The sequence below is a fragment of the Papio anubis genome, chromosome 13 (assembly GCF_008728515.1).
Source record: "Papio anubis isolate 15944 chromosome 13, Panubis1.0, whole genome shotgun sequence".
Classification (NCBI taxonomy): Eukaryota; Metazoa; Chordata; class Mammalia; order Primates; family Cercopithecidae; genus Papio; species Papio anubis.
The window spans coordinates 46,961,619-46,988,428 of record NC_044988.1 but is presented as its reverse complement, the minus strand read 5'-3'; the positions used below and the strand labels follow the sequence as shown (position 1 = coordinate 46,988,428).

Genomic DNA, 26,810 nt, shown 5'->3' with positions numbered 1-26,810 from the left:
TTCTCTCCCAAATTCTCCTCCTTCCTGGGGTTACCAGGAAGATCCCAATGTCCAGGCTAGCTACATCCTTGCTGCTGAAACTTTTCCTACATATAAAGAGATAGATATGAAGTTGGAACCAGGTCTTGTTTGGCTGCATGAGAAAGCAATGGAGACTGAAACCAGACCCCATCCACCCATTGTTAGACCCAAAGAACTGACACAAAATGAAGGAGCAGAGCCTTTGGTTCTGTCTTCAGCAATATTTATTGGAAACAGCGATGCTTCCTGTGGTGAGAGTTTATACATTAAGCAGTAAGATTTGCCTTTCACTCCACATGATCCGCTACTGCAGGTGGCACATCGGAAGCAGCACGTTAAACCTCTGAAAGAGTCTGTACAGCTAGATAAATAGAACTCTGGATACCTAACAGGACTTTCATGACTGATACAAAACAAAAACAAAAAAACACTGATAAGCTTACACACAGCACTGTATACACAAAATGAAGATTATGGATAGAAGGGGCAGAAGTAAAAGTAGCGACTGAATTGGGAAAGAGTTTTGCATATGCAGCCATATACCTTAAACTGCTAAGCACAAAAATCATCTTTATTTGGTCCTCATTGAGGGCAGAATCTGCACAAATGATGTTCAAAGAACACAGGGTAAAAGTGGAAAGGAAAGGTATTTACTGTTTCTCAGTCTATGAACTAGTGGAAAGATGGTTACTAGTGTTTTCCTCCTTGTGTCTCCGTGCCAAATGGATTCATGAAACATGTAATTCACAAATAAAACTGAAGAGATTTGTTCCCCCTTCCCTGTGCCCTTCAGAAATAGCCTAAATACATACAGAGTTTCTGTACACCAAGAAATTTAAGCTTGGATACCAGATTTCTTCCCATTTCCTCATAATGGAGAATTTCTTTTCAGCCTCTCTCACAATAATGCTGATTAACTGTCTTACTGAAAAATAATTTGGAATTACCGCTCTGGCTTTAGTAGCAAGGAGGGAAGAAAACTGGCTATACCTCAGAAATAGCCATAAGTGTGAAGAGCTGAGATGCCTGTTTGCAGAGAATGCTTTGAACCCACAATTAACACTTTTCTAGGGATGCATTAAGAGACAAATTCATCCAGATCAGAAGACAATTTGCTGGTGAGGGAAGGCTTACTTTGACAATTCCATGACTCACATATTTGGGAAGGGACAGTGTGAAAGCAAAAGCTTTCTCCTCTTTGCATGGAGAAATGCAAAAAGACCTTCAGATGCCCCCTGGGGTGATAGACAATATCTTCGGTGGGAAGGTTTTTCTGTGATGTGGCTCATGGTCATATTCTAAGAAACCACAGCCTCCTGAGAACTGTGTAAACAGCAGTTCTGTGACTACTGGCTGGTCTCAGATGATGTTTTAAAAAGCACATGCCATGCCCACCAGGCTAAGAGGATATCATCCATCACCATGACTCCTGTGGGAGCCCACAAGTCAACCAAATACACTTGGTGGGGCTGGATGACGTGGACCACTGCGGCCTGCACTTGGGATGTGTTATAAGCAGCATTACCAAAGCAGTGGTTAACCATAACTATCTGAGTCAAGAGGAGGTGAGCCAGCCAGCATAACATCCTAATGGGGCAGCGCAACCAGAATTTCCACATAATTGATGGGGAAGAAGCCTGAATGGCCATGCAGCATCCCCTCATACCAGTTCTCATCAATTTGGTTAGTCAGTGTGATGATATCGCCCTCTTTAAATCCCAACTCCCCTTCATTTTCAGGTTCAAAGTCGTACAGAGCTCGGCAGCAGGGCTGATCCATTTGGACACCTGGGAGTAAGAGCAGGAGAGAAGAGAAGAACACACAAGGATAAGGGGTATTTAACTCACAGAATCTGCTGCCTGCTGCACCCACCTGGCTTGCTGCTCCCCGTCTTTCCTCCCTCATTCCTCTTCCTGTTGAAGCTTCTTCTTGCTACTGGACCTCAGTGTCCACTCATTGGGCATCTTGCCCTCTACCAGTCCTCAGAAGCTTTCTCGGACCTTTGGAAGTTGCTGTATATTCCTGTTTCTGTTTCCAGTATGAAAAACGGTCACAACTATTCTTGTGATACATACAACAGATTTCGTTAAAGTTTGCCTTTGTGATAATGCCCAGAAATAGGAGGGACAATGACTTAAGAAGAATATAATGATGTAGGTTAATAACACAGCATGGCCTGAATTGTCTCATGTGAGCACTTTAAAATCTTTGCATATTTGAAAAAGTAGGGTTAATTACATGGAGAATGTTTTTGAGTAACAGTTCGGTTATCACTATTTAAAATGATAATCCCAGCCTCTGCAAAACTGCTGTAACGTGGTAAAAACAGAATAATATAAAACACTGAGTTCAAGTTTTTACTTTCTGTGACCTTACACAGGGCACTTCACTCTCAGTTTCACTGTCTGAAATTGGATGTAACAGTAGGACTTACTTCACATTACTACTGTGGCTACTAAATGAGATTATGTAAAAAAAAAATGTAATTTATACTTGGTAAACTGTTGCATATATAAATATATGCAGTGCACTGGAGCTATGGCATACAAAAATAATGTACTCTACCTCGAGTAAAATAATGAAGGATGAAATCATATCTTAAGAGGGATCTATTCCAAAGACCCACTGCATTAATATTAGATGCATACATATGTAGATACAGACTCAGACAAGTGCACACAGCTCCCATGCCATCTAGGTGGCTGGAAAGGAAACAATGATTTAGAGAAAGAAGCAAATTACTGAGACTCCAGATGAAAAGTGAAATATATGGCTGGTCTGCAGGCAGGGAAAAGCACAGCTATACACAATTTCTATGATTAGTCCTGGTGGCCAGCATCAGTAGCCACAGCTGCTTATGCCATGCCCAGAAGTGCTGAGCACAAAGGGCAGAGAGCGCCACCTACTGGCTCAGATCTTATTTTTTTTCCTTAATAAGTCTGAGAATCTTATCAAAAGTTTTCTACCGTAGAACATCAAGCACTGGGGATACACGAAAAATAAAAGAAAGCTGCCTATCTCTAACATCCACACCCAGTATAAGACAGTTCCCACTTCAAACAAGCAAATGTGGAGGTTGAAAATGTCTGCAGCACAGGCTGTTGTGTAATCTGCATGTAGGGAGTGGAGAGCAAGCGTGACAAGGAAAAGAATGCTCTATTAGGTATGCATTGATATTCCTGAGATAAAATATCATCTAGCTTTTATTATATCAACCCCAGTGCCACAGCATGATAAAGCGATCAGAGGTGAAGCACGGGAAAGAAAACCCAGCAAGTGTCGAGTTTCAAAATATCTTCTGCAAATATATTTAACCATATGCTTCTATGACTCAAGAAATCCAGCTCATCAGCACATTTCTGGAGCCGCTTGCCGTCTGTGGGTTACATGTGAATGCATATGGGGACACACTGTCCAGGGGCATTCATTGTCATACAGGCTGGATTCAGAGGGAACAGGAAGGAGAAAAGATGACACACGCAGACCAAACAAACAAGGAAAGGCAATTTACGACCACAAAGGAGGGTCACAATAAAATGTGTTCATGTGTGCTGATGATTGAGAGAGAAAGGGATATACAAAGAAAGTTTTATACAGAAGAATTAAAAGGAAGGAAAGAAAAGGTAAATGAAAAAAGACAAAAGGATTCCTTTAACAGAGTTTCTACCTGACAAACCACTCCATAAGAAATCTATTACTGCATATTTCCTATGCAGCCAAATTGGATCATTCCTAAAATTTCTGGAAGAGTGCCAATGGATATGCCAAGGCCTATGCAATAGGATCTGCTGTCTCAGCTCCTTACCTGAAGGCTTGGGAGTGCCTGTGTGGGAGAGGCCCCCATTGGGCTGAGTACTGTCTCCAGTTGGAAACTCCAGGCTCATTCGTGGTTTAGGTTGATATTCCCTTCTAGGCTGAGCGGAAGCCTGTCTTATTCTGCAGTAAAAAGAAAAGAGGTGGGAAAGGTTATGTAGCCAGTTAAGTAAAAACAAAAGGAAATATAAAGATTCAGGAAATGCTTGGGTCACCCACCATGCTACCATGATGAACTGTGGGAAATCAAACAAGGACCCTTAGTTTTCTTGTGTGTGCATGTCTGAGATTCTGGTGATGTTCCTTTATGGGGCCATGTCCTCACTGTCTTCACTCTCTCTCTCAATCCCTGACTTCCTCTCTCATTTATTCAGAGTCCTTTATCCAAATATGCACTGTGCTAGGTACCAGGAACACAAAAATGAATTAAAACACAGTTCTTGTACACAAAAGCTAAATGCTTGAGGGGATGCATACCACATTCCCCATGATATTCTTATGCACTGCATGCCTGTATGAAAACACCTCATGTATCCCATAAATATATACACCTATGTACCCACAATTTTTTCAATTTTAAAAAAGACGCAAACAGATTATGGTCTGTAAGGGAGACAGAACACAAACAACTGATGGCCATAAATTTTAGTAAGCACTGTCACAGATATCTACAAAGTGCCACAGGAACACAGGGGTGTAGTTGAGGGTGAGGGTGGGAAGGAGTCTACCTCTCCATAAGGAAGGTGGAGGAGGTTTAAGGAAAGAACTAAAAGATACACAGGAGTTGTTTCCAGATGAAAATGGGAAAGGGAGCTATTCCATTCAGAACATGAGAAGATTTGGATAGAGGGAAGGAGGAAATATACTGTGTGCTGTGAGAAGAATGAGCAGTTTGAGATATAGGGAGGAGGAAAGGAAAGAGGGAAGACAGAAGGAAATTGGAAAGGTATGGCCAATAATTGTCTTCTACACACCCCTAAATACTTTCCACGGTTTCAGGTATTCAATAAACAAAGTATGTAAGAGATTTGCAAGGGAGGGTGAGGGTTTAGGGTATGGTAACCGTAGAATGATACTGACTTTGAACATGTTTCAGAGGAAAGAAAGGAAAGTGCTCCCTTCATGCTCAAGAGACATTACAAAGACACATAATATTTCTTTAGTATTTTGAAGTATATGGTTTTAAAACCTTTCTGGAGGCTTCAGCGTTACATGAATTTCCACAAGGGTGCGCTGAAGGAAAATGCTCAATTAGACCACGAATCAAAGAAGATGCTGAGATGAGATCAGCTTGAGAGAAAACAATGAAAATAGGTGATGTTTTCAATGGCGTGGAATCGTATGATTGGGGTCTTCATCATGCAGGCAGCCACGTGATCAGCTATGAGAGTCTAATCTGGCCATGTGGCCTAAGAAAAAAGCCTGCTGAGGTGACCCTTTGAGGTATACGTGTTCAACAAAATCACCCTGTTTAATCTGGCTGAATTAAAATAACACATATTGTAACACAGGACCACTGGTATACAGCCACACAGGCTGTGCCCCACAACTCCACGGAGCCACATTCACACGGTAGTTTCCTACTACTACAGCCCTGCTGTGAGGTACATCGAACAAGGTGAAAGCAGCTCTCTCTGATGGCAGAGGACTTGACCACCATTCAGAGAAACACAAGATGTGAAAAGAAACAGCCTTTCAAACAGGTTATGGTTGGCTGTGAACTCCACTCGTACCACTGAGTGACCCTGGGCTAGTTACTTCACCTCTCTTAGCCTCAGTTTACTCATCTGTTAGTCGAGGCTAAAAATACTTAGGTTATAGGGCTGTTATAAGATTGATGATGATATGTATCCAGCATCCATTATCAGCAGTAGCATCCTGGTGTCCACCTGTGGCAACCAAAATACAACCCAAGTATCAACCTCTCATAAACAGAAAATTAGATTCAACAAACAAAGAACAAGAAAAAACAAAATCAAAACAATCCACAAGGTGCCTGTGTAGGATAAGCAGGAATACTGGCAGATGTTTGTCTCCAAATGTATTTTATGATTTCCATTTCTGTATATATCATTTTATAGCAATGAAATGCAAATATGAAATGCAGGGAACTGTAGAATACCTTTCTTCCAGTCTGACCGTGACTTGCTGCAGGATCTGGACTGCCTGCTTGTGGTATTCCAGCTGAGCTTGCACAAGTGCAGAAAGCTGGCTCACTTGTTCAATCTGCAGATCGATGGGAAAATCATGCCTTAGGTTCCATGTTACCATCCTTAAACAGCCACTACTGTTTCATACATACAACAGGTTGCACTCAACACACAGACCCTGCTTGGTGGTGCTGATGACTGTGTGACAAGCCAATTAAGATAGATAGGTCAGCAGGTTTCAAATCCATCAAGGATAAAAGAAAGCAACCTTATGCCTAGAATCATGCATATCAGTACCATGAGGAGAAGCAACACTGGTAACCCTCAGGAAGACCATAAAGCTCTAAAGAGTCTCATGCCTAGCTACAATCTTGTATTTGGGATTTGACTTCTTTTATTGATATAGAAAAGAAGGTATGCTGGCCAAAGGACTCTTTGTTCCCTATACTTTTCATGCTGTTAATATTAGTACTGTTAATAAAAATGTGACAATATCTCACATAATGTACCCGGAGAGGCGACATGGTATGACAGAAAAATCTTCTGTGCTCTCTGAGCCTCCTCTACAATGTAAAAGGGCTGAATCAAGTGACATCTTGAGTGCATTCCTGCTCTAATATTCTAAGCTTGATTTCTCTTGATTTTACGTTTCACATTATGATCCAGCTAGGTAGCAGCCTCCAAGTCAACAGAGGCAGTGTTGTCCCATGCATCTGGGGATGGGGAAGGGTGCTGTGTTGCAGGGAAGGAGCATTGTGATTTGGGTCACCCCTCATATCCACAGTATTCCTCTCGAGGAGTTAGGTGGGCACAAGTTGTTTTACATAAACAAACCTACACTGTCTCCAGGTGGGGGGAAGGTCTGGATATGTTCAACATGCCTCCTGTGCCACAGTCAGGAGTAAGGCAAGCAGACAATGTGATGGTTAATTTTAGGTGACAACTTGACTAGATTAAGGGATCTCGAGAGAGCTGGTAAAGCATTGTTTCTGGGTGTGTTTGGTAGGCTGTTTTCAGAGGAGACTGGCATTCACTCAGTAGACTAAATAAGGAAGAGCTGCCCTTCCCTATGGGGGTGGACACCATCCACTCAGCTCTGGACCCACACAGAACAAAAAGCAGAGGAAAGGCAAATTTGTTCTCTCTCTTCTAAGGAAGGGACACCCATACGCTCCTGTCTTTGGATGTCACAGCTATAGGCTTTCTGGCCTTTGGACTCTGGGACTTGCACCAGTACTACTGATGCCTCATGCTCCACAACTGAGTTCTCAAGCCTCTAGTGAATTTATACATAGATCATCAGAAATATCCTTTATCTTCCCACTATCGATAAGTGAGAGGGTCCCTGACTGAACGATTTGTAGGCTTTACGATGGTGCAAAACTGATATGCGCTCAGTAGAAACCATACTTCAAGTACCCCCAACCATTCTGTTTTTTACTTTTAACGCACTATTCAATAAATTACACGATATATTCAAGACTTTAACCCCATCGTAAGTTAAGGAGCATCTGTACTTTAAGATTCACTAGCAGACAAGAATCTAGTTAAATCAAACTACAGGATGCAGAAAAAAACTTTTCTGTTTCTCAGTCTACTTTATCACTTACAATTATTTAAAATAAATAACTATCTACTGAAGTTCTTATCACACAGTGTAATCAGATATTAATGCTTTTAAGGATTATGCCCTTTAACACATTAATGTGCCTTGATGATAAGATTAAATTGAAAACCACAGGAGAGTCACTTACATCCATCTCCAAGAGATTGAACATGCTTGACTCAGCAATTTCCTTAGACTCATCAAATTTCTCTAGAGCTTGACGAAGCTCTTCATCTGGAATCTTGCCTTGTCGTTTCTTCTTATAATCAAAATCCAGGCGTCGACCCTCCAACTTCTTTAGATGATGCTAAAAAAGTCAAGGGCAGGAATAGGCTTTGAAAGGGCTTATGGAAAAGGCTTATTTGAGCTCACTTCTCCATCACATCCATTAACTTCCAAATTAAGGTAGGCTAAGTTTTAAAATACAACATCACCACAGAAATAAGGAAACATGCATCAATGGGGCCAATGCTTTCAAAGGTTAAATACGGGAGAATATCTTTTAAAATAATTAAGAATAAAAGATAAATTGTAGGAAGTATCAGTGCCCTTTATTTTCTGGCCTTGCCAGGCCAAAGCCAAGCTGGACTAAGCCTTTCCAGCCCATGACAGAAACAGAGAAGGAATGCACATGCCCTACACACACTGAAAGGACACACTCACAGGCCCCACAGGCCCTGTCTTCAAGAGAAATGGTATCTCATGAGAAGCCAGAGGAAAAACACTTTCCTTGAAATTAAGTGAGACAGAAATGGCATTCTTGCTTTTCAAATCATCCGGTCTATTAGAATCACCTAGGCTGCTTATTACAAATTTGGATTCCTGATCTCTTGAATCAATATCTAGGGCTGGGGCCTAGAAATCTACATCTTAACACTTGCCCCAGCTGACTGATGCAGCTTTCAGGGAACCAGTGATTTAGTGTAAGCCTCCAACTTGACATATAATTGAGCTCAAGAACAAAATCTCACTTGGAAGGGACCTTCAAAGGGATTATACCTAATGCTCCATGCCAAGCTTCAATCCCCTCCTTGCACCATCCCTAGTAGATGGCTGCCCAGGCTCCACCCATCATCTCTAGTGACCAGGTAGCAAAGTAGTTTTTCAAAGCTAAAAAGTATTTTTTTTTCCCTGATAGCTAGTCTTTCACTACTAATGGATGAAGGAAAATCCTGGATTTTCCCTTATTACTAGGTATGTATGGAGCAGAATGAAAGGAAATGAAAACAAAGTAGGGAGTGGCTAAAAACAAATGAAAAGGAAAGGAGGACGAAAAATATTCTAGACCTTCCCTCACACTGCATCCCCTGCCCCCCAGTCCATACCTTGATCCAAACTAAATGCTCATTTGGAAGGAACCTTATTTTTTAAACATTTGAACTTACAGTCAGCTACGGGGTACAGCACTGGAGTCAAAGTTACATTTTGGATTTAGGGTGAGTCTGTCACTAACTCTATAATCTTGAGCAAATGGTACTGGTTAAAGGAGATTTAAGCTAGAATAAGGAGAAGGAGGAGGCCTTAGTTCAAGTTATGGCAATCCATTTTACACCCAACCAAGTTTCAAAAAAGCTCAACAAATATTTGTTAGATAAAAAAAAGTAAGCAAACATTCCACACTCAAAGACGTATGAACTTTATTTATTATAAACAGCTCAACCGCTCTACATGTTTTAGAAAGAAGCTAGTTGGTATTCTTCCTCAATCCTAACAGCCATCATGAAAATATTAATATAAAAACATATGCATGCATCTAATTTCTGGACTTGGAAAAAAATAAAAAAAAATTTAAATGTGCTTATAGAGTGATAGAATAACTATTTATTTAAGCTAACAACTAGTACAACTAACATTTTAGTGGATGAAATCAGCCCAGCACGCCATAGAATAATTAATAAAACTGTGTATTCTCAGGAAAATAATAATATTCTCTGGAGAAAAGGTCTGAAAAAAACTATTCAATCTGAAAATCAAACACAGAGAAGTCAGAGACACCCCTCATGAGTGGCACAGTCATAACAGGCTGAAAAGTATCACATTTCTAGTTCCTCTCATTTTGTCTTACTGGGTTGTTTTGTAATTAACGCGCCCAGAGCTGACAACATGCAGGGTAAGCTAAAAAATGTTTTCTACAGAAAAAAGGCATCTGCGTCTGTATGATTTCAACTGCCCACTTTCCAGAAGACTCATTGTACATACTTGAATTTCCCTAAGATCTTTGTCATGAAGATTCTGAAGAGGGTCAATGAAGTTCTGCTTCACTTCTATGTCCAAAGAGTCTTTGACTTCCGACAGTTCCCGCATGGCCTCCCCGACCTCACCAAGCGCTGGGCCTAGGAGAGAACAAAGCTCTTTCATGTTACAGAATAAAGATGAAATGCACTCGCAATAACACGGCCCTTCACGGATGAAAACCCAAAGGATTACCACTTGTCTTCTAAAGACAACAGACAAGAGAGAACAGGTATCTTCAGTTCACTCCCAGCAACAGACTCAATGCACCCTAAGTGGGTAAATAAGATAAGAGGGTAAATACCTCTCATCAAGAATTTAACAGTTACTTTTTCCCTTATAAAGCAATTTAGGAAGCTCCCTGCCCTCTCTTGTAAGTACCAGTTTTCCCTAATAGGTGACTAGCTTAAGGCCAATCTGTTTAGCAGAAGTAAGTACCAGAAATAGCAGGGTTCAACCAGGAAGGAGATCCCACATCACAAGGGGGTGAAACAAGAAGATGTTGGGTGTGGTAGCTGAGTGTTGGGGGAGACAGGGTGAAGGAATAAATCATGTCTCACCTTGGGCAGTAAAACTAGGTACCATATACAAGTGAACAAAGATCTACGAAAAAGCCCATGAGGCAGGGCTTTGAATCATGCTGACTGTGTCTGCTCACTCTGCTTCAATACTCAATGACTGCCAGAAATACCCAACAGAAAGTGCCGAGGAGGCATCTGGATACGTCAATCAAAGCTGTTGCAAAGACTGAGGTCTTATGGGGGGCAGTGGTGGGGGGAAGAAAGCTTATAAGATAAACACATTAGAGCGAACGAAATAATTCTGAAAACAAGTTTTTGGCCCATGTATATAAGATCTAAAATTGAAAACCAAAATATAAAATGATTTATCCCATTTCTACAGAATTTCTTACCAGCACCAAAATCCCCATGGAAAATGAAAGAATTACAATGTGAGGAAGCACTTGTTACCAAAGTTGCAATCATCTCCAAGCTCTCTTCCAAATTTGAGCATGGCCTCCGCCAGCAGCGCCTCCGCCTGGGGATAGCCTGGCCCCTTCTCCTGGCCACGGATTTTTGACATGGTGTTGATCATGCTGAGCTTAGCTCTGGAAGCTGAAGGTGAAGAGAGAACAAGCTTTCAGAGTAGGCAATGTGACACAGCGGAACAGGGCTGGATGGAGGATCAGGTCTCAAAGAGGCCTACAAAGTAGCTCAGCTACTGGTAAGTGTACCTTCAGTAGGCTCCAGTGTTCTCTCCATCAGTCAGTCTAATCAATCACTTTTTTAAAGCACTAAGCTCTCCCTTTCCCTTAAGATCTTATAATGAATTACAGCAACACTGTTCCGGGTGAAGCAGGATTACAGGCTCAAATCGTATCGCTGTGTGCCCTCCCTCATCCTCCCTTCATTGTGGTGGCCCCTGCAGTGACTCTGGAGAGCTGGGTGCTTCCATGGAGAGCTTTGTAGAAACTCTCACATTATGTGATGACCTCTAAATTTTATTCTAGTTTTATAGTTCAATTCTAGGAGTCTAAGGATTAAAGTAAGGAACCAATGGTAAATTCATGCAGAGTGGGCCTTATGCCTTGTTTCACTTATACCATGTATGAAATAGAACTATTTTCAAAATCATTTCTCAACTAAGATTCTGATGGTAAACAAACCCACGAAGAGCAAAAATACTGTGTTCATTTAAAAGACTTAATCACTTATTGAGCACATAACTAGAGAAAATTAGTTTTGTGCCTCAAAGAGAACATTTCAATTTCTGTTTCTTTGCTTTTGTTTTTATAAAAGAAGTTGCCTAGAAAGCAATTCCAGTTTTAGTGGCAAAAACAGCTTTATTAAAAAAACTGTTATAGCCTATGACTTAATTGATGCTAGGATAGCTAGGTTCCTCAGGTTCATAATTAAAGTTGGGATTACACATTAACCTAGGACTATATCCCAAATCCCATCATCATGGAAACCTCAGATAGAATCACAGCTTAAGGTACTGCCAGCATTCAGTGGCTGACAATCTTGAACATTTATTTCACGAGGCTTTTATTTAAACTTTGAGTCTTAGAGGCATTGAATAGAGATGAGAAAAGTTATCAGGAGAGGACATCCTGCAACCCTGTCCCATGGATATTACAATGAGCAAGACAATTATGGTTCCTGCTTTCACAAAGTTTATAATGAACTGAGGGTAGAGTCTATTTTAAAATTAATTAGAGTGAAGTACATATACCAAGTGCCATGATGGGGTATTGAGAAGAGTCCCAGATATATGGCACTGTCCTCGCCTGTGGGGGAGGGGCATTGCAAAGGATTCCTAAAGGGAAGTATCTTTAAGTTTAGAACCAAACAGTATGTAGCAGTTAGTCAGGCTAACAGCACATGTAAAGGCTGGTGGTGACTGGAAAAATATAAAATTTACTTCTTATGTGCTTTTTCATATAAAAGGGATCATATGTTAAATTTGAAAAATAGAAAATGTAGGCTAAGTGTAGTGGCTCATGCCTACAATCCCAGCATCTTGGGTGCCCAAGGCAGGAAAATAATTTGAGGACAGGAGTTTGAGACCAGCAAGGCAACATAGCAAGACCCCATTTCTACAAAAAAATTTAAAAGTTAGCAGGGCATGGTGGTGCCCACCTGAAGTCTCAATTACCAGGGAGGCTGACGTGGAAAGATTGCTCAAGGCCAGGAGTTTGAGGCTGTAGTGAGCTATAATGGTACCACTCCACTCTTTGTGACACAGCAAGGCCCTGTCTCTTTTTAAAAAAGAGAAAATGCCACAGAATCCTTTTTAAGGGGACGATATAATTATTTTCTGCAGTGAGTCATATCGGAGATCCAGGAAGGACATAGTCCTGGCCCTCAAGGTGCTCACAATATAGTGAGGAGTAAGATAAACAGTGGCAACAAGTATGATAAATATTATCATGGCTGATATCATGGTACTAGGGGGACACTGAGGAATGACAGCATGAATAAAATGAAAAGAGTACAAATAAACTAAGCAAACATCTAAAATGTACAGAATGAACAGAAGGAAAGGAGAAACAGAGTAATGAAACCACACATGAGTTAATCCCTACAAATCCTATTCAGGCCATTTTACATTTAAGGATGTATGCCTTTTATAAAAGCTGGATGTGGTTTAAGTGCTTATATCGTGGCTCTAATAAGGGCTGTCTCCAGGTAAGTAATTCTAAACAGTTTAATACATTGTGGCTGAATTTCAAATACACCATTTTGAATGTTGTTCAATTATGAAGAGCTTTATTATTTTACTAAGAATATCTTGGATATGTTCTATATTTTCATGAGAAGGAGGAGGAAAGCCATTTTCTACTAGCTTATCTACTTCAAATGATAAAAAAGTCTATTAATCCACATATCTGAAGAGACTAGCTTTTAAATTCATTCACAAATTTATTACATATTAAGAATCTTGGGTTAATGAAACTTCTGTGTTATTAAAAATATCATCAGACCTCTGAATTAACCATCTTTAAATGTTAACGTAATTGTCTTTAAATGATTGTTTAAAGCAGTACTTTAATAAACTGAGAGTGAGCTTGGAAAATACAAATTTAAAGCACTCAAATTCCTATTATCTATCCTCAGCCTGGATTTCTTTACCAAGTTGTATGTGCCCTTAGAGATCCATGTCCCTTCTCTTCTAAACAAACCTAACTCCTCTCCTTCAAACTTCTACACATCTACTTCTAGGTGATTCCCAGAAGGAAATTTATCGGGTGAACTAAAACAGCAGGAAGTAAAATTAGAATGACCATAAAAGGTTGACCTATTCCCAAAAGGGCCCCACTATTTTGTCCTCTGTTAAAATGAGTAGTTTCTTTTTTGACCTTAAAATTGATGCTATCTTTTAAGGAAGACAAATGGGGGCAGTTGAGGCTCAATCTTAACTCCCAACTCTAAAGCATCATCTGTAGCATCCCTGACAAGCTTTCTAATTCTGGTAACAGCCAAAGGGAGGTCTAAGCTCTGCTGAGAATAAAACAGAAGCTCTGCTAGCCCTGCCTGAGTTATTTCCTCTGACCTGAAAGCAGTATCCATGTGAGTCACCGCCCGATCTGCCCTACAGCTGCTTACCTAGCGTGGCAGCTAGCTGAGGATGCTGAAAACTCAGTACTTCTGCTAAATCTTAGTTTTTATTTCCTAATCCAAACAAACAAACAAACAGGAAAACCATTAGGTCTTGCTTTCCATGGAAAACAGCAGAGTCCATTAAAATGAACATTAGCTTTGAGCTCATACAGACATAGCTAAAAATCCAGACTCTAAATCTTGCTAGTTAGCTGTGAATCCCTGAGAAATCTCTCATTCGTAAGACTGTTATCAGTGTTCAATGATAAACAGCAAAAACCAGCACAGACAACACAACAGGCACTGGATACTGGGGAAAATATTCTTTCTTTCCTCTTTCCAGGCTCTCCTGTCTATGAGTGTGTGTTCTGGAATGATCTACTGACAACTTGCTTACACAGGGAACTGCATTGCCCAGAGTCCCTTCCCTGCGTGTTTCCATAGACAAAAGTCAGAACTGGTCCAAAATGAGGCTGTGAAAGATGTGGGAAGTGAAGTTGAAGCAGCAGACCTAACACTATGAAGCCTGGCGTTAGTGAGAGGGGGTGACAGAAAGATGCAGAGGTGCCTGTGGGTTCCAGTTTTTCCTTGCTCTTCCCCACTGTGGGCTGAATCACTTCATTTAAACATTTTAATTTTTTATAAAATGCTTCTGTACACATCATTTTTTCAAACCCTTAGTTAAAGCTTTCCTGTTCAAAAGTACCATGACCGCCCACTGTGCTCTGGAATGACACTAGAGGCTGCTGATACAATCTGGTCACACCACTCTGTGGTCTCACAGGATGGTTTGAGAGAGCAGGTCTCCTTGGCACCAGGCCTGCTTTTCCCTCACACTAATTAAATGTTAAGGATTCCAAGGCTACCACTGAGTCTTTTCATTTCTCCTGACTCCATTTTGTAAAGTACAGAAGAGTACAGTTCCACTTCTCAGATAGGCTAAAAAGCTATATGGTTTGCCATCACTCACTCCAATCTTCCCTTAGGAATCTGGCTCTTTGGAAGCAATTCCTTCTTAAATTGTGCCATGATAATCTGCTTTGGCCGGGCACGGTGGCTCAAGCCTGTAATCCCAGCACTTTGGGAGGCCGGAGACCCGACAGATCACACTAGGTGGAGGTCAGAGCATCCTGCTGACACAGTGAAACCCGTCTCTACTAAAAAATACAAAAACTAGCGAGTGGTGGCAGGCGCCTGTAGTCCCAGCTACTCGGGAGGCTGAGGCAGGAGAATGGCGTGGGAACCGGGAGGCGAGCTTGCAGTGAGCCGAGATCCGGCCACTGCACTCCAGCCTGAAGTGACAAGCGAGACTCTGTCTCAAAAAAAAAAAAAAAAAAAAAGAAAATCTGCTTTATGCGAGGATGACAAAAAGTGATCACATGCTCTCCCAGAATCAGAAAAAAGGCTCTTATTTTCCCCGAAAAAGAGAGTTCCCAAGCTAAATCATGAGTCCCACATCAAGGAGTTGAAAAAAGATTAAATTAATTAAAATCAGTAAGTAGGTTACACTGGAAACAATTACGCATTCTTCATACAGAAAAACTGTGACATTCACTGCCTGGTTGAATAGTCATTTACCAAAAATCTATTTTTAAAATATTTTCTCTGTGATAGTCAGCAAAAGAAATATTCATGAAGCACCTAAATGTGAAAGGGTTATGGCTAGGGAGACTCTGAAAGAAGTGAGGTGCAGCCTCTGCTCTTAAAAAGCTTATTATCCAGGTGGAGAGTCAGAGTGCTCACTCACTGCTGTGAGGCAGAGCGTGGGCGAGGCTGTAATGTATTAATATTTACACTGCAGAAGACACAGCAACAAATTCTACCTGAAAGAGTAAGGCGGGGAGGCTAATGAACAGATGATGCTCGAGCTGGGCTTGCTGGAAGAGTGAACCGTAAAAGGAGAGACTTGGGAAAGGCCATTCTAGGTACCTGGAGAATCTGAGTAAAGGACACAAACCAGAGATAGATCAAGTGTTCAGAGTTTGGAACAACCAGAACTCTCAAATACCGCTGGTAGGAGAACAAACTGGCAGAAAATTCTGGACAACAATTTGGTAGTGTTTACTAAAGCTGAATAGACACATACCCTGTAGCCCAGTAACTCCACTTCTAGGTGTATATCCATCAGAAATGTGTACATGCATAACAGACATGTACAAAAATGTGCTATTCAAAATATCTAGAAAATGGAAACACCTAAATGCTCATCAGTGGAGAAAATGGACAAATAAATCGTGCTATGTTCTCACAAGGGAATTCTACAGAGCAGTAAGAATGAAAGAAGCAGAACAAATAGAAGATGAACAAAAGAAGCCAGATCAAAAGAATACATGTTCTATGGTCATATTTCAGTTACAAAACAGATAAAAGTGTATAGTGTTAAAGGTCAGGGCAGATAGTGTCTGTGGAGGGAGCTTTTGGAATGTTGACAATGTTCAGTTTCTTGAACTATGTACCTTTTAACAGAAGCAGCAGTTTATAATAGTTCATTGAGCAATATACTTACGATGTATGTGTTGTACTTTTTGTATGTTATAGATCAATAACAAATTCAGAAATTTCACTCCTAAAGATTCTGATGTGATTGGTTTGGCATGTGGTCTGGACACGGCAGTTTTTAAAATCCCAAAGGTGATTCTAATGTGCAGCCAAGGTTGAGAACCACTGTGTTAAAGCCTCTAGACTGAAAACGTGGGAGGTGATGATACAAATCTGAGATGAAGAACGCAGGACAAAGAGAAGACTTTAGAGCGGAAGTGTGTAAGTACTTCAAATGCAGAAACAGAAAGTCTAACAATATCCATGTGGCTGTACAGCAGACAACCAAGCAGATCAGTCTTGAGCTCAAAGGAGGGTGGTGGCGGGTAAAGAGAAGTAACTTATCTGACAACATCTGGAATCTTGAAGGCTAGGCCATTAGATAACAAGCAGAAGAAAATTGCCCCCAAATGAAGATGAAACAAAATTCAAGAACAGGGTTTTCTTCCAGTGGTTTTATATGGGGCAGGTCAGATTAGCTTTTAATTAGTGTCTACTCTAAGCCAGGAGCTTTATATAAACAATTTACCTTAATCTTCACAACTCTGTGGGTCTGGTTCAATTACTCTCACTTTCAGAAAGAGGGATGGGCTGCATCTATAGAGTAAGGATATGGAACTTCAGAGGGGCTGGAAAGCCTATCCAAGTTCTCATAGTTACTAACAGGCAAAGACTGGATTCAGGCTCAGGTCTGAGTCACTCCCAAACCCATTCTCTTTCCCATTCCATTAAATTTCCTGTGGGACTAAAAGTTTCAGATGGAAAACCTTAAGTCTCCAAAACACAAAATCCTTTTCTAAAGGCTTTTACTAGTGGTGGTCAACCTAATGCATATCAGAATTACTCAGAAAACATTTTAAAACCATAGATGTAAGGACCCCCATCTCTATCTTAATAATTTAGAATATCCAGTGGGTTAGGCCACCGAGCATGGGTCCAATGGGCTTTGGGGATATAAGCAAGCAAGCCTGGGCCCTGAAGTCCCACCTCTCATCAGCTCTGGCCAATTGCATCACCTCCTTGAGTTGGCAAGCTGATGATTCTCATGTATCTCTGCAGGCCAGCCCTTTACACTGTATTGCAGACTCAGGTATTCTAATATCTACTTGACTGCACTAGGTTGTGTAGACCTCGCAAACTTAACATATTCAAACTAAACTCCAGATTTCCCATCATCATCCCAAACCTGCTCCTCCTGTAGTACTCTCAATATTAATGAATACAACTCCATTCATTCTTCCACTTGCTCAGGCCCTAGACTTTATAGTCATCTTTGATGTCTCTCTTGCCTAATATGCAATTAGTCAGTATTCAGTCAGCTCTACATTCAAAACACATCTAGGATCAGACTGTTTCTCACTCCGGTCTAAGCCACTACAATCTCTAGCCTGGATTATTAAAATAAGCTCCTACTAGGCTCCCTGCTTCCATGCTTGCCCCCTATAATCTATTCTCACTAGAAGAGTAAGGACAGTCCTATTTAGTGTAATTCAGATCACGTCACCGTTCTTCCCAAAGCACTTTAATGTGTTCCCATGTCATTCAAGGTAGGAACAAAACTTCCAACAATGGTGAAAAGGTCCTACGTGCTCTTGCCCCTCTGACCTCCCCCTAACAACATGGCTCTTCATTGCTCTCACATATATGAGAACTTCCCGGACCCAGTCACACTCTGCCCCTCTTACTTCCATTTTTCTTCACTGCACTGATCATATCTGACATTAGGTATTATTCTCTATCAGTCTCATCCTTCCAGAGTATAGGCTCCATGAGGGCAAGGGCTTTGCCTGCCTCATTCACTCATACCTGCCCAGGGCTTAGAACTGCCTTAGAGTAAACATGGAAGATAACTGAAAAAAATGAATGGATTTCTTCATCCACAGAATGGAGAAAATCAAAGCTACCTTGCTGGGTTTATCGTGAGGATTAGAAATGATGTTTTATAGTATCCAGCACTGTGCCTGGCACTTATGGAAATATTCATTAAAACGGAGGCTATGACCAATATGATAAACTGTGTTATAGAAGGAAGTTAATCAAGAGGTATACTGAAATGTATAAATATGGCATTCCCAGATTATCACGGACAAGAGGAAAGTTCTTAGCATTGGTGGGTTTGGCTATAAATATCTAGTTTGCCTCTAGTATAAAACTAAAGATAGGGATGAGGGCCCAACCTAGGCCAAAAGAATAGAGTTGGTAAGTGATTAATGTAAAAAAGGCAAGAAGACTGCTATTTGTCCTCCCCAAATTTATATGTCGAAGCTCTAATACCCAATGTAATTGTATTTGGAGATAGTGCTTTTAGGAAGTAATTCAGATTAAATGAAGTCAGGAGGTCAAAGTTCTAATGTGATAGAATTGGTGACCTTCTAAGAGAGGAAGAGAGGGAAGAATCTCTTTCTCTCCACGCACACACATGCACCACGAAAAGGTCACATGAGGACAGAGTGAGAAGGTGGCCATCTACCAGCCAGGAAGAGAGCCCTCATCAGAAATTAAAACATGGTCCAGTACCTTGATCTTGGACTATACAACCTCCAGAACCGCAAGAAAATAAATTTCTGTTGTTTAAGCCACCCAGCCTGACATTTTGTTAAGGCAGCCTGAGCTGACATAGGTCACATTCTGAGGTTCCAGGGGAAAATGAATTTGGGAGGGATACCATTCAACTCATATACTTTCTTTTTATACCTGATTATTTTAACAAACGTTAAATCAAAGTAATTTTTTAAAACTATCTGAATTCCTACGTTTGTGAGCAAACCAATTATTATATAATTTTCATTTCACATGGATTTCTGAAGCTTTTATCTTTATAAATATTCCACCTGGGTTTACTTTTTTTGAATAAAATCATCTTAAAAAGTTAAGTTTGAAAGAAGCCTCCAAAAATATATACAATTTCTTGACTGCATCATTTATTGAGTCCTTGGGTAACAATATTTTACTGACTAAATGCTTTATTTCCATAAAGCACATAAGCATGAAATCAACCAATGAATGTGTAATCTAAGATTTTCAGAAATAAAGAAGAGGCAAGTCCCTAACATTCTCCACTCTACAAAGGTCTCCCTGCCTCTGTCTACAGGTATTTACAGAGCATTTGCTGCCTCCCTACCTGTGGGAGCTACTCTTCCTTGGTAGTTCAACCCAGTGGTATGCTGCAGTTAGGCCAGCACTGCTCGGGGGAGCCAAGTGTGAGTCTCTTTTTCCAAGTCAGAGTTCAGTGATGTCACACAGGTAGCTTGAAAATGGCCATGTGAGACACAGAAGCTGGCTCATGCTACAAATCAAGGTTTTTCTTCCACAAAGATGGTTGTTAAGCCTATAGCAGCACACTGCTGGTTCCTCCCAGCTTGTGGCAAGTTTTATTGCATTCCAATTCTCATCTGTGGTGGCCAGGTAAAGCATTATTATACTTCTTGGCTTAAAAAAAAAGATGGCATATTTGAAAATGTAAAGTACAAAGAATAACATAACACACTCATATACACATCTTTCATATTCCTCACTGTTAAGTACAATGTTCCTGACAATCTCTGAACAAGTATTAATACTTCCCTTATAGTATTTTTGTGTGTTTGTCTCTAAAACAGGACAGACTTGAGGTTGTGAGGTTGTTGAGGTTGTGACAGATGTTTGCAGGAAAGCCTGTAAGATTCTTTTTCTGGAAAGATGTAAAATGTTAGGGGACCTGTGGCTCACAAGCCTCTGAGGGCCAGGCAAAAGCGGTGTTTTCTAAAGGGGTTTAGTCCCAAGGACAGTGATGCCAGAAGATGGAATGCTCCTTTTCCTAAGGAAAAAAACAGGGAGTTTTAATGTCTGCCTTTTTAAAGTTTCATTTACTACAGTTCAAATCAAGGTTTATAACAAATGGGATTTCTGTTGCTCCGGAAACCGGCAGTCTCTGTGGAACAGAGATGCCCAGCACAAACCTGAACACAGGATGGGGCTGCAGAGGCACAGGGATGTGAAAATGAGTGTTCCCTGCTGGAAGGGCAGGGATAAGGGGTGAGTCTGCCCTCTGCACCCCATTTTTCTCCCCATCCTAGGTGATTATGATGAGAGTATTTGGGGAAAGATCTTTTGTAAGTCACTTTTTAAAAATTACAACCCTGATTTAAACTGCTGTATTCTCAAGAGTAGCTTCCTTCTTTCACTGTGAAATTTCAAATAAAAACATATTGACAGGGCATCTGTCTATCACAACAGGGAAGAAGAAAATCCAGCCCCCACCCTTGGTGTGAGCTGATGAACACAGCTAATGTACTTGGGCAGAACAGGTGGCCACAGTACTCCAAGTCACATCTTCGTGTTCTGACTGTTGGGGGAAACCTAATGGGTTTAGCATCCATCAGGGAAGACCAAAGACATGAAACATGGTTTCTGAAGTCTTTCACTGCTTTTAGTAATTTAACTCCTTTGTCATCTCTATCTGTCTTATAGAAACCAAGCCTCATTGCCCAAAGGAGCAGAGATCTTGAGCAGGACAAATGCCAAATAATTTGTAATACTATTAATTAATTGCTACTATCTGGTCTGAAAACTTAGAAAGAGCCCTGAAGTATCTGAAAAACTGAAGATCATAACCAGATTTCATCCTATAACTATCATTTCAGAAGTATCTACTACATATATAATTTGTACACATCATTCAGCCTTGCAAAACACAAGAGATGAGTTTTGTTTCTCCATTTTACAGATAAGGAAAATGAAGTAAGAAAAATGATGTAAGGTGCCCAAGGACATGTACCAACAAGAAGCCGGGCCAGAATTTGAATCACAGCTGTTTCCCAAAAGCTCACTGTTCTCTTGTCAGATTCCCAGAAGGCTGCACTGGCTCTCACTGCTTTATTACATCTTCATTAAAACAGGTCAAATTAAGACTTCTCAGCAGCAAAATGTAAAGCTTTAGCCATACTTACACTTGTTAGGTGTTTAAAAATGCAGAGGTGATAAAGTGTAATCATTCAGGAGGCAGGATGAGCCCATGTGAGTCAGAAGCCTGGAGACTGTTCCACCTGCATGACCTTGGACGAGCTGCTTAACCTCTTAAACCTCCGCTTCCACACTCAACATAAGAAGATTGCTTCCTGAACTTCATATTGCTTTCCCAATCTAAAAATCTCTGATACGTACATTACAATCCACAAGAACAAGTGGATGAAGTCATTTAGTAGATGGCATCTATGTCAGCGTACACAGATTTTAATGTATATTTTCAAAACCAAAGAAATAGACTCTTTTGCAAAACCATCACTGAGATAAAAACCAACAGGTCTTATTTTAAAACTCCAAGAAAAATTTATTTTAAAAATCCCTCCTCTTTTTAAAATTTCTTCAAGAATGTCTACTATAGCCAGACCATGTTTATCTTGTTTCTGTGTATGGGTCTGTGCAAAAATAAGAATTTAAAAAGTATATATCAAATAAATAGTTCAAGGAAAGCAAAAGGTAATTTATTCTCCCTTCTTGTAGAAAATTGACAAATTTAATTAAGGATAATTAATTCCTAAATACAAGTAACATTTTTACACAAGCATTAAAATTCAGAGGACCAAAGTGACATTTAAATTTAAAAATGTAATCTTTTTTTGAAGATAAAAAAATTAGAAATGCCTTCTCCTATAACAGAATCTATTATCATTTCCTACCAATTAATGCAAGGGTACATAGTATCAAAGGAATAACACAGAGTAGGGCTCAAAATATTGTGCTGGCGAAATGAGCAGGTGTGGATAACCAAAGCAGGCACTAAACAAATGTTAGTTCTTTTCTCTATTTTCCCACTTTTGGAGAAAATTACAGTTGATGGCTATTTCGTTGAAATGGCAACCAACAGCTAAAAATATACTTGCCTCTTCATCACCTATCAAGAGCCAAGGACGTCTTTAATTGACAGAAAAAATTAAAAGTTTGTTCTTGGAAAAGATCAACAAAATTGACAAACATTTAGTTAGCTGGACTAGGAAAAAAAAAACAGAAGGAAAAGACACAAACTACTAAAATCAGAAATAAAAGGTGGGGATATTCATTCTGATATGCACAAGTAAACAGGATTATTAAGAGATTACTATGAACAACTGTACAACAATGAATTGTATAACCTAAATGAAATGGACAAATTCTTAGAAACACAAAACCTACCAAGACTAACTCACAAATAGAAAATCTGAACAGACCTATCATTAGTAAGAAGATTGAATCAGTAATAAAAAATCTCCCAACAAAGACAAGTCCAGGATCTGATGGCTTCAACAGTGACTTCTACCAAATATTTGAAGAACTAACACCAACTCTCCTCAAACTTTTCCAAAAAATTGAAGAAGGAAAATTTCCTACTCATTCTATGAGGATAGCATTATCTTGATATCAAAGCCAGACAAAGATACTACAAGACAACTAGAGACCAATATCTCTTATAATCATTGTTGTGAAAATTCTCAACAAAATGCTAGCAAACCAAATTCAACAGCATATTTTAAAAATTATACCCCATGACCAAGTGGTATTTGTTCCTGAAATACAAGCATATTGTTCAATACACAAAAATGGATCCATCTAATACTTCACATTAACATAATAGAGTAAAACATACACACATACATATGATCATCTCAGTTGATGAAGGAATAAGTGTTGACTAAGTTCAACACCTTTTCATGATAGAAACAATAAGCTAGGAATAGGAAGAAACTACCTCAACATGGTAAAAGTCATATATGAAAACTTCAAAATGAAAATCATACTAAACGGCAAAAGACTGAAAGCTTTTACTCTAAGATCAGAAACAAGACAATGATGCCCATTGTGACCACATCTATTCAACACAGTACTGAGAGTTCTGGCCAGGGCAATTAGGTAAGAAAAAGGAATCCAAATTGGATATAAACAAGTAAAATTATCTATTTTCAGATGATATGATTTTACATATAGAAAACTCTAAAGATTTCCCACAAAAAGCTGTCAGAACTAATAAATGAATTCAACAAAGTAGCAGGACACAAAGTCAACACACAAAAATCAGTTGCATTTCTATACACTGACAATGAACAATCTGAAAAGAAAACTAAAAGGATAATTCCATTTACAATAGTATCAAAAAGAATAAAATACTCAGGAATTAATTTAACCAAAGAGGTAAAAGACTTCAACAATGAAAACTACCAAACACTGCTGAAAGAAATTTTAAAAGACATATACAAATGGAAATAACATCCCACGTTCAGGAACTCAAAGACTTAATATTATTAAGATGTCAACATTATTCAAAGCAATCTACAGATTCAATGCAATCCCTATCAAAGTCTCAATAACATTTTTTGTAGAAATGGAAATTCCATCCTAAAATTCATATGGAATCTCAAGGGACTCTAAACAGCAAAAACAATCTTAAAAAACAAAGCTAGAAGACTCATAGCTCCTGATTTGAAAACTCATTGCAAAGCTATGATAATACAGTGTGGTATTGTCATAAAGACAGACATGTAGGCCATGGGAACAGAGTAGAGAGCTCAGAAATAAACCCTTGCATACATGGTCAAATGTTTTTTGACAAAGGTACCAAGACCACTCACAAGAAATAACAGTCTTTTCAACCAATGGTGCTGGGAAAAATGGATCTATATGCAAAAAAATGAATTTGGACCTTTTTCTAATATCATATACAAAAATTAACTCCAAATACATTAAAGATCTAACTGTAAGATCTAAAACTCTAGAACCCTTGGAAGAAAACATAGGCAAAAGCTTCTTGACATTGGATGTGGTAATGAATTCCCGGATATGATACCAAAGGCATAGGCAACAACAACAAAATTACACAAATTCAGCTTCATGAAAGTTAAGAAATTGTGTGCATCAAAAGACACTATAAACTGAGTAAAAAGGCAGCCCACAGAATGGGAGAAAATATTTGTAAGTTGAATCTGATAAAGGAGTAGCATTCAGAATATGTACAGAACTCCTAAAACTCAACAAAAAACCCAAACAACTAGATTAATAAATGGGCAAAGACTTGAATTGACATTTCCCCAAAGAAGATATACAAATGGCTAAAAAGCACATAAAAAGGTGTTCAACATCACTAATCATTAGGTCATTACAAATCAAAACTATAATGAGATACCACCTCACATTCATAAGTATGGTAAACCTCAAAAAACCAGAAAATAACAAGTGTCAGCAAGGATGTAGAGTAACTTGAACCCTTGCACACTGCTGGTGAGAAAGTAAAATGGTGTGGAAAAGAGCACAGTGGTTCCTCAGAAATAAAAAATAGAATTCCCTTAAGTTCCAGCAATTCCATTTCTGGATATTTACCCAAAATAATTGAAAGCAGAGTTTCAGAGAGATATTTGTATATTCATGATCATAGGAGCATTATTCACAATAGTTAAAATGTGAAAGCAATGCAGCTGTCCATCAACAGGTGAACCAATATAAAAATTGTACTATTTACACACAATGGAATATTATTTGGCCTTAAAAAGGAAGGCATTTCTTACATACACTATCACATAAGTAAACCTTGAGGACATTATGCCAAGTGAAATAAATCCGTCACAAAAAAGACAAATGCTATGTGATTCCACTTATATGAAGTAATTAGAATAATTAAAATCACAGAGCTAGAAAGTAGAAAGGTGGTAGCCAGGGGCTGAAGTAGGAAAGGGGGAGTTATTATTTAAGGGGGCTATAGTTTCACTTTTACAAAACAAAAAGAGTTATGGAGATGGATGGTCGTGGTGATTACACAACATTATGAATGTATTTAATCCCACTGAAATGTATACTTAAAAATAGTTAAGATAATTTCATGTTATGCATGTTTTACTATGAAAATGACAAAAATTAATTCTAAATTATTTTAACTAAATTTGTGAAGTCTAATATAGAGATTACAATTGTAATATGAGTATAAATCCTCAAATCGCATTAAATAAGATAGGGGCTTAATACTTGCAACAAAATTTATGTAATAAACAGCATCTTAGCATACATTTCATTTTGGCAACATGTAATTATTGCATATTATGGCCTGGTTTTCTTAGGTGAAGTCTCAGAGCATCTACAAGTCTAAAACCTGGCCCTCTGATGCTCTCTGCACTGACACCAATGTCCTCTGCAGTTTTGCACACTAACCATTACTAAATGACAAAAAGTTACACTGTAATGAGAACTTAGGTAAATACACTCATATCTATGTTGTTTCTTTTGTAGTTAACTATTAGAAGAGACTGAGAAAAGGGAAGAGGAAGATTTTCCTACTGTCTTATACAAAAATAGGCAACCCTAGCACTGGATCATGCTACTCTCAACCCAAATAATGGTATTTATATAACACCTCTCTCCAAGGTGACAAAGCTCTTTTATGCCTCAAGTAGGAACCAGCGGGGAGGGATAGTAAGACACTGTGCTGTAGTACACAGTCAGCAGCCCTAAGAACTTGTGGCATGGGGCAGCAAACATCTCCCACCTGAAGATGGGGTGCTGCAAGGTGCCAACACAGTCTCACAGCATGCCCTGGGAAAGCAGGCAATTGCCCCTCGAAGGGCATAAAACAGCTTGTGCAATTTGAAAAATACACAACCCTCAGTGTACTAACATCATAAGCCTTTGCTTTCTCAGGTTTTCAGAGCAAACAGAGGGTGGTAGTTGATACTATAACCTGACTGTAAGAAGGGTCCTGCAGTGGGATTTCTAAAGGCCTTGCCCAGGGAGGAACTGCTGGGTTAGCATCTGAGATGCCCTAGGTTGAGCTGCAGTACCCCGACAGGAAGGTACGTAACATTTCTTGAGTCCCTACTAAGTGTCAGGCACTGTGCCAAGTGTTCTTTGCTATCATGTTTCAACACACAAAGATATCTTCAGTCTTTGCTGGAACTGGACTAACCTACACTCCCTGGGGGGTTCAGGAGCCCTCATCTTAAGCTGAAAAGACAGTAACAGGTGTTCCCAATCTACCTCCTGCTTCAGTGTAAGGTATCCAGGGAGCCTAAAGCCCCTGGGCAAATAGCCTGATGGCCCCAGCAGACAGCTGTATGCTTGAAATAGGAGCTCTGGCTGGGAACAGCCACACTGTATTCGTTTTCTACATAGAATAACAAAGTACCGCAAACTCAGTGGCTTCGAACAAGTAAGTCTGGGCATGCCTAAATTGAGTCCTATGCTCAGGGTCTCGCGAGGCTGCAAACAAAGTATGAGTCAGGCTGCTTTGCCATCTGGAGGCCGGAGTGGGGAAAAGTCTGCATCCAGGCTCACATGGGTTGCTGTCTTCCTGAGTCCGGGCTGTTCACTTCTCTGTGGCAGTGTGATGGAGAGCTCTGGCTTCCCACTGGCTGT

General features: G+C 39.7%; 1 protein-coding gene across 3 annotated transcripts in view; it reads right to left on the bottom strand.

Annotated features, from left to right (window-relative positions):
• Positions 1-227: 227 nt before the first annotated feature.
• Positions 228-26,810, bottom strand: part of SH3GL2 (SH3 domain containing GRB2 like 2, endophilin A1) — a 236,050-nt gene continuing 209,467 nt past the window's right edge. For all 3 annotated transcript variants that reach the window (XM_017949839.3, XM_009188717.4, XM_009188720.3), the window contains exons 4-9: positions 10,794-10,937; positions 9,790-9,923; positions 7,739-7,897; positions 5,957-6,060; positions 3,827-3,957; positions 228-1,808 (exon numbers count right to left, since the gene is read on the bottom strand). In XM_017949839.3, the coding sequence (XP_017805328.1) occupies positions 1,609-1,808; positions 3,827-3,957; positions 5,957-6,060; positions 7,739-7,897; positions 9,790-9,923; positions 10,794-10,937 (872 nt within the window). In that variant the 3' untranslated portion in view covers positions 228-1,608. The remainder of the gene's footprint in view (positions 1,809-3,826; positions 3,958-5,956; positions 6,061-7,738; positions 7,898-9,789; positions 9,924-10,793; positions 10,938-26,810) is intronic.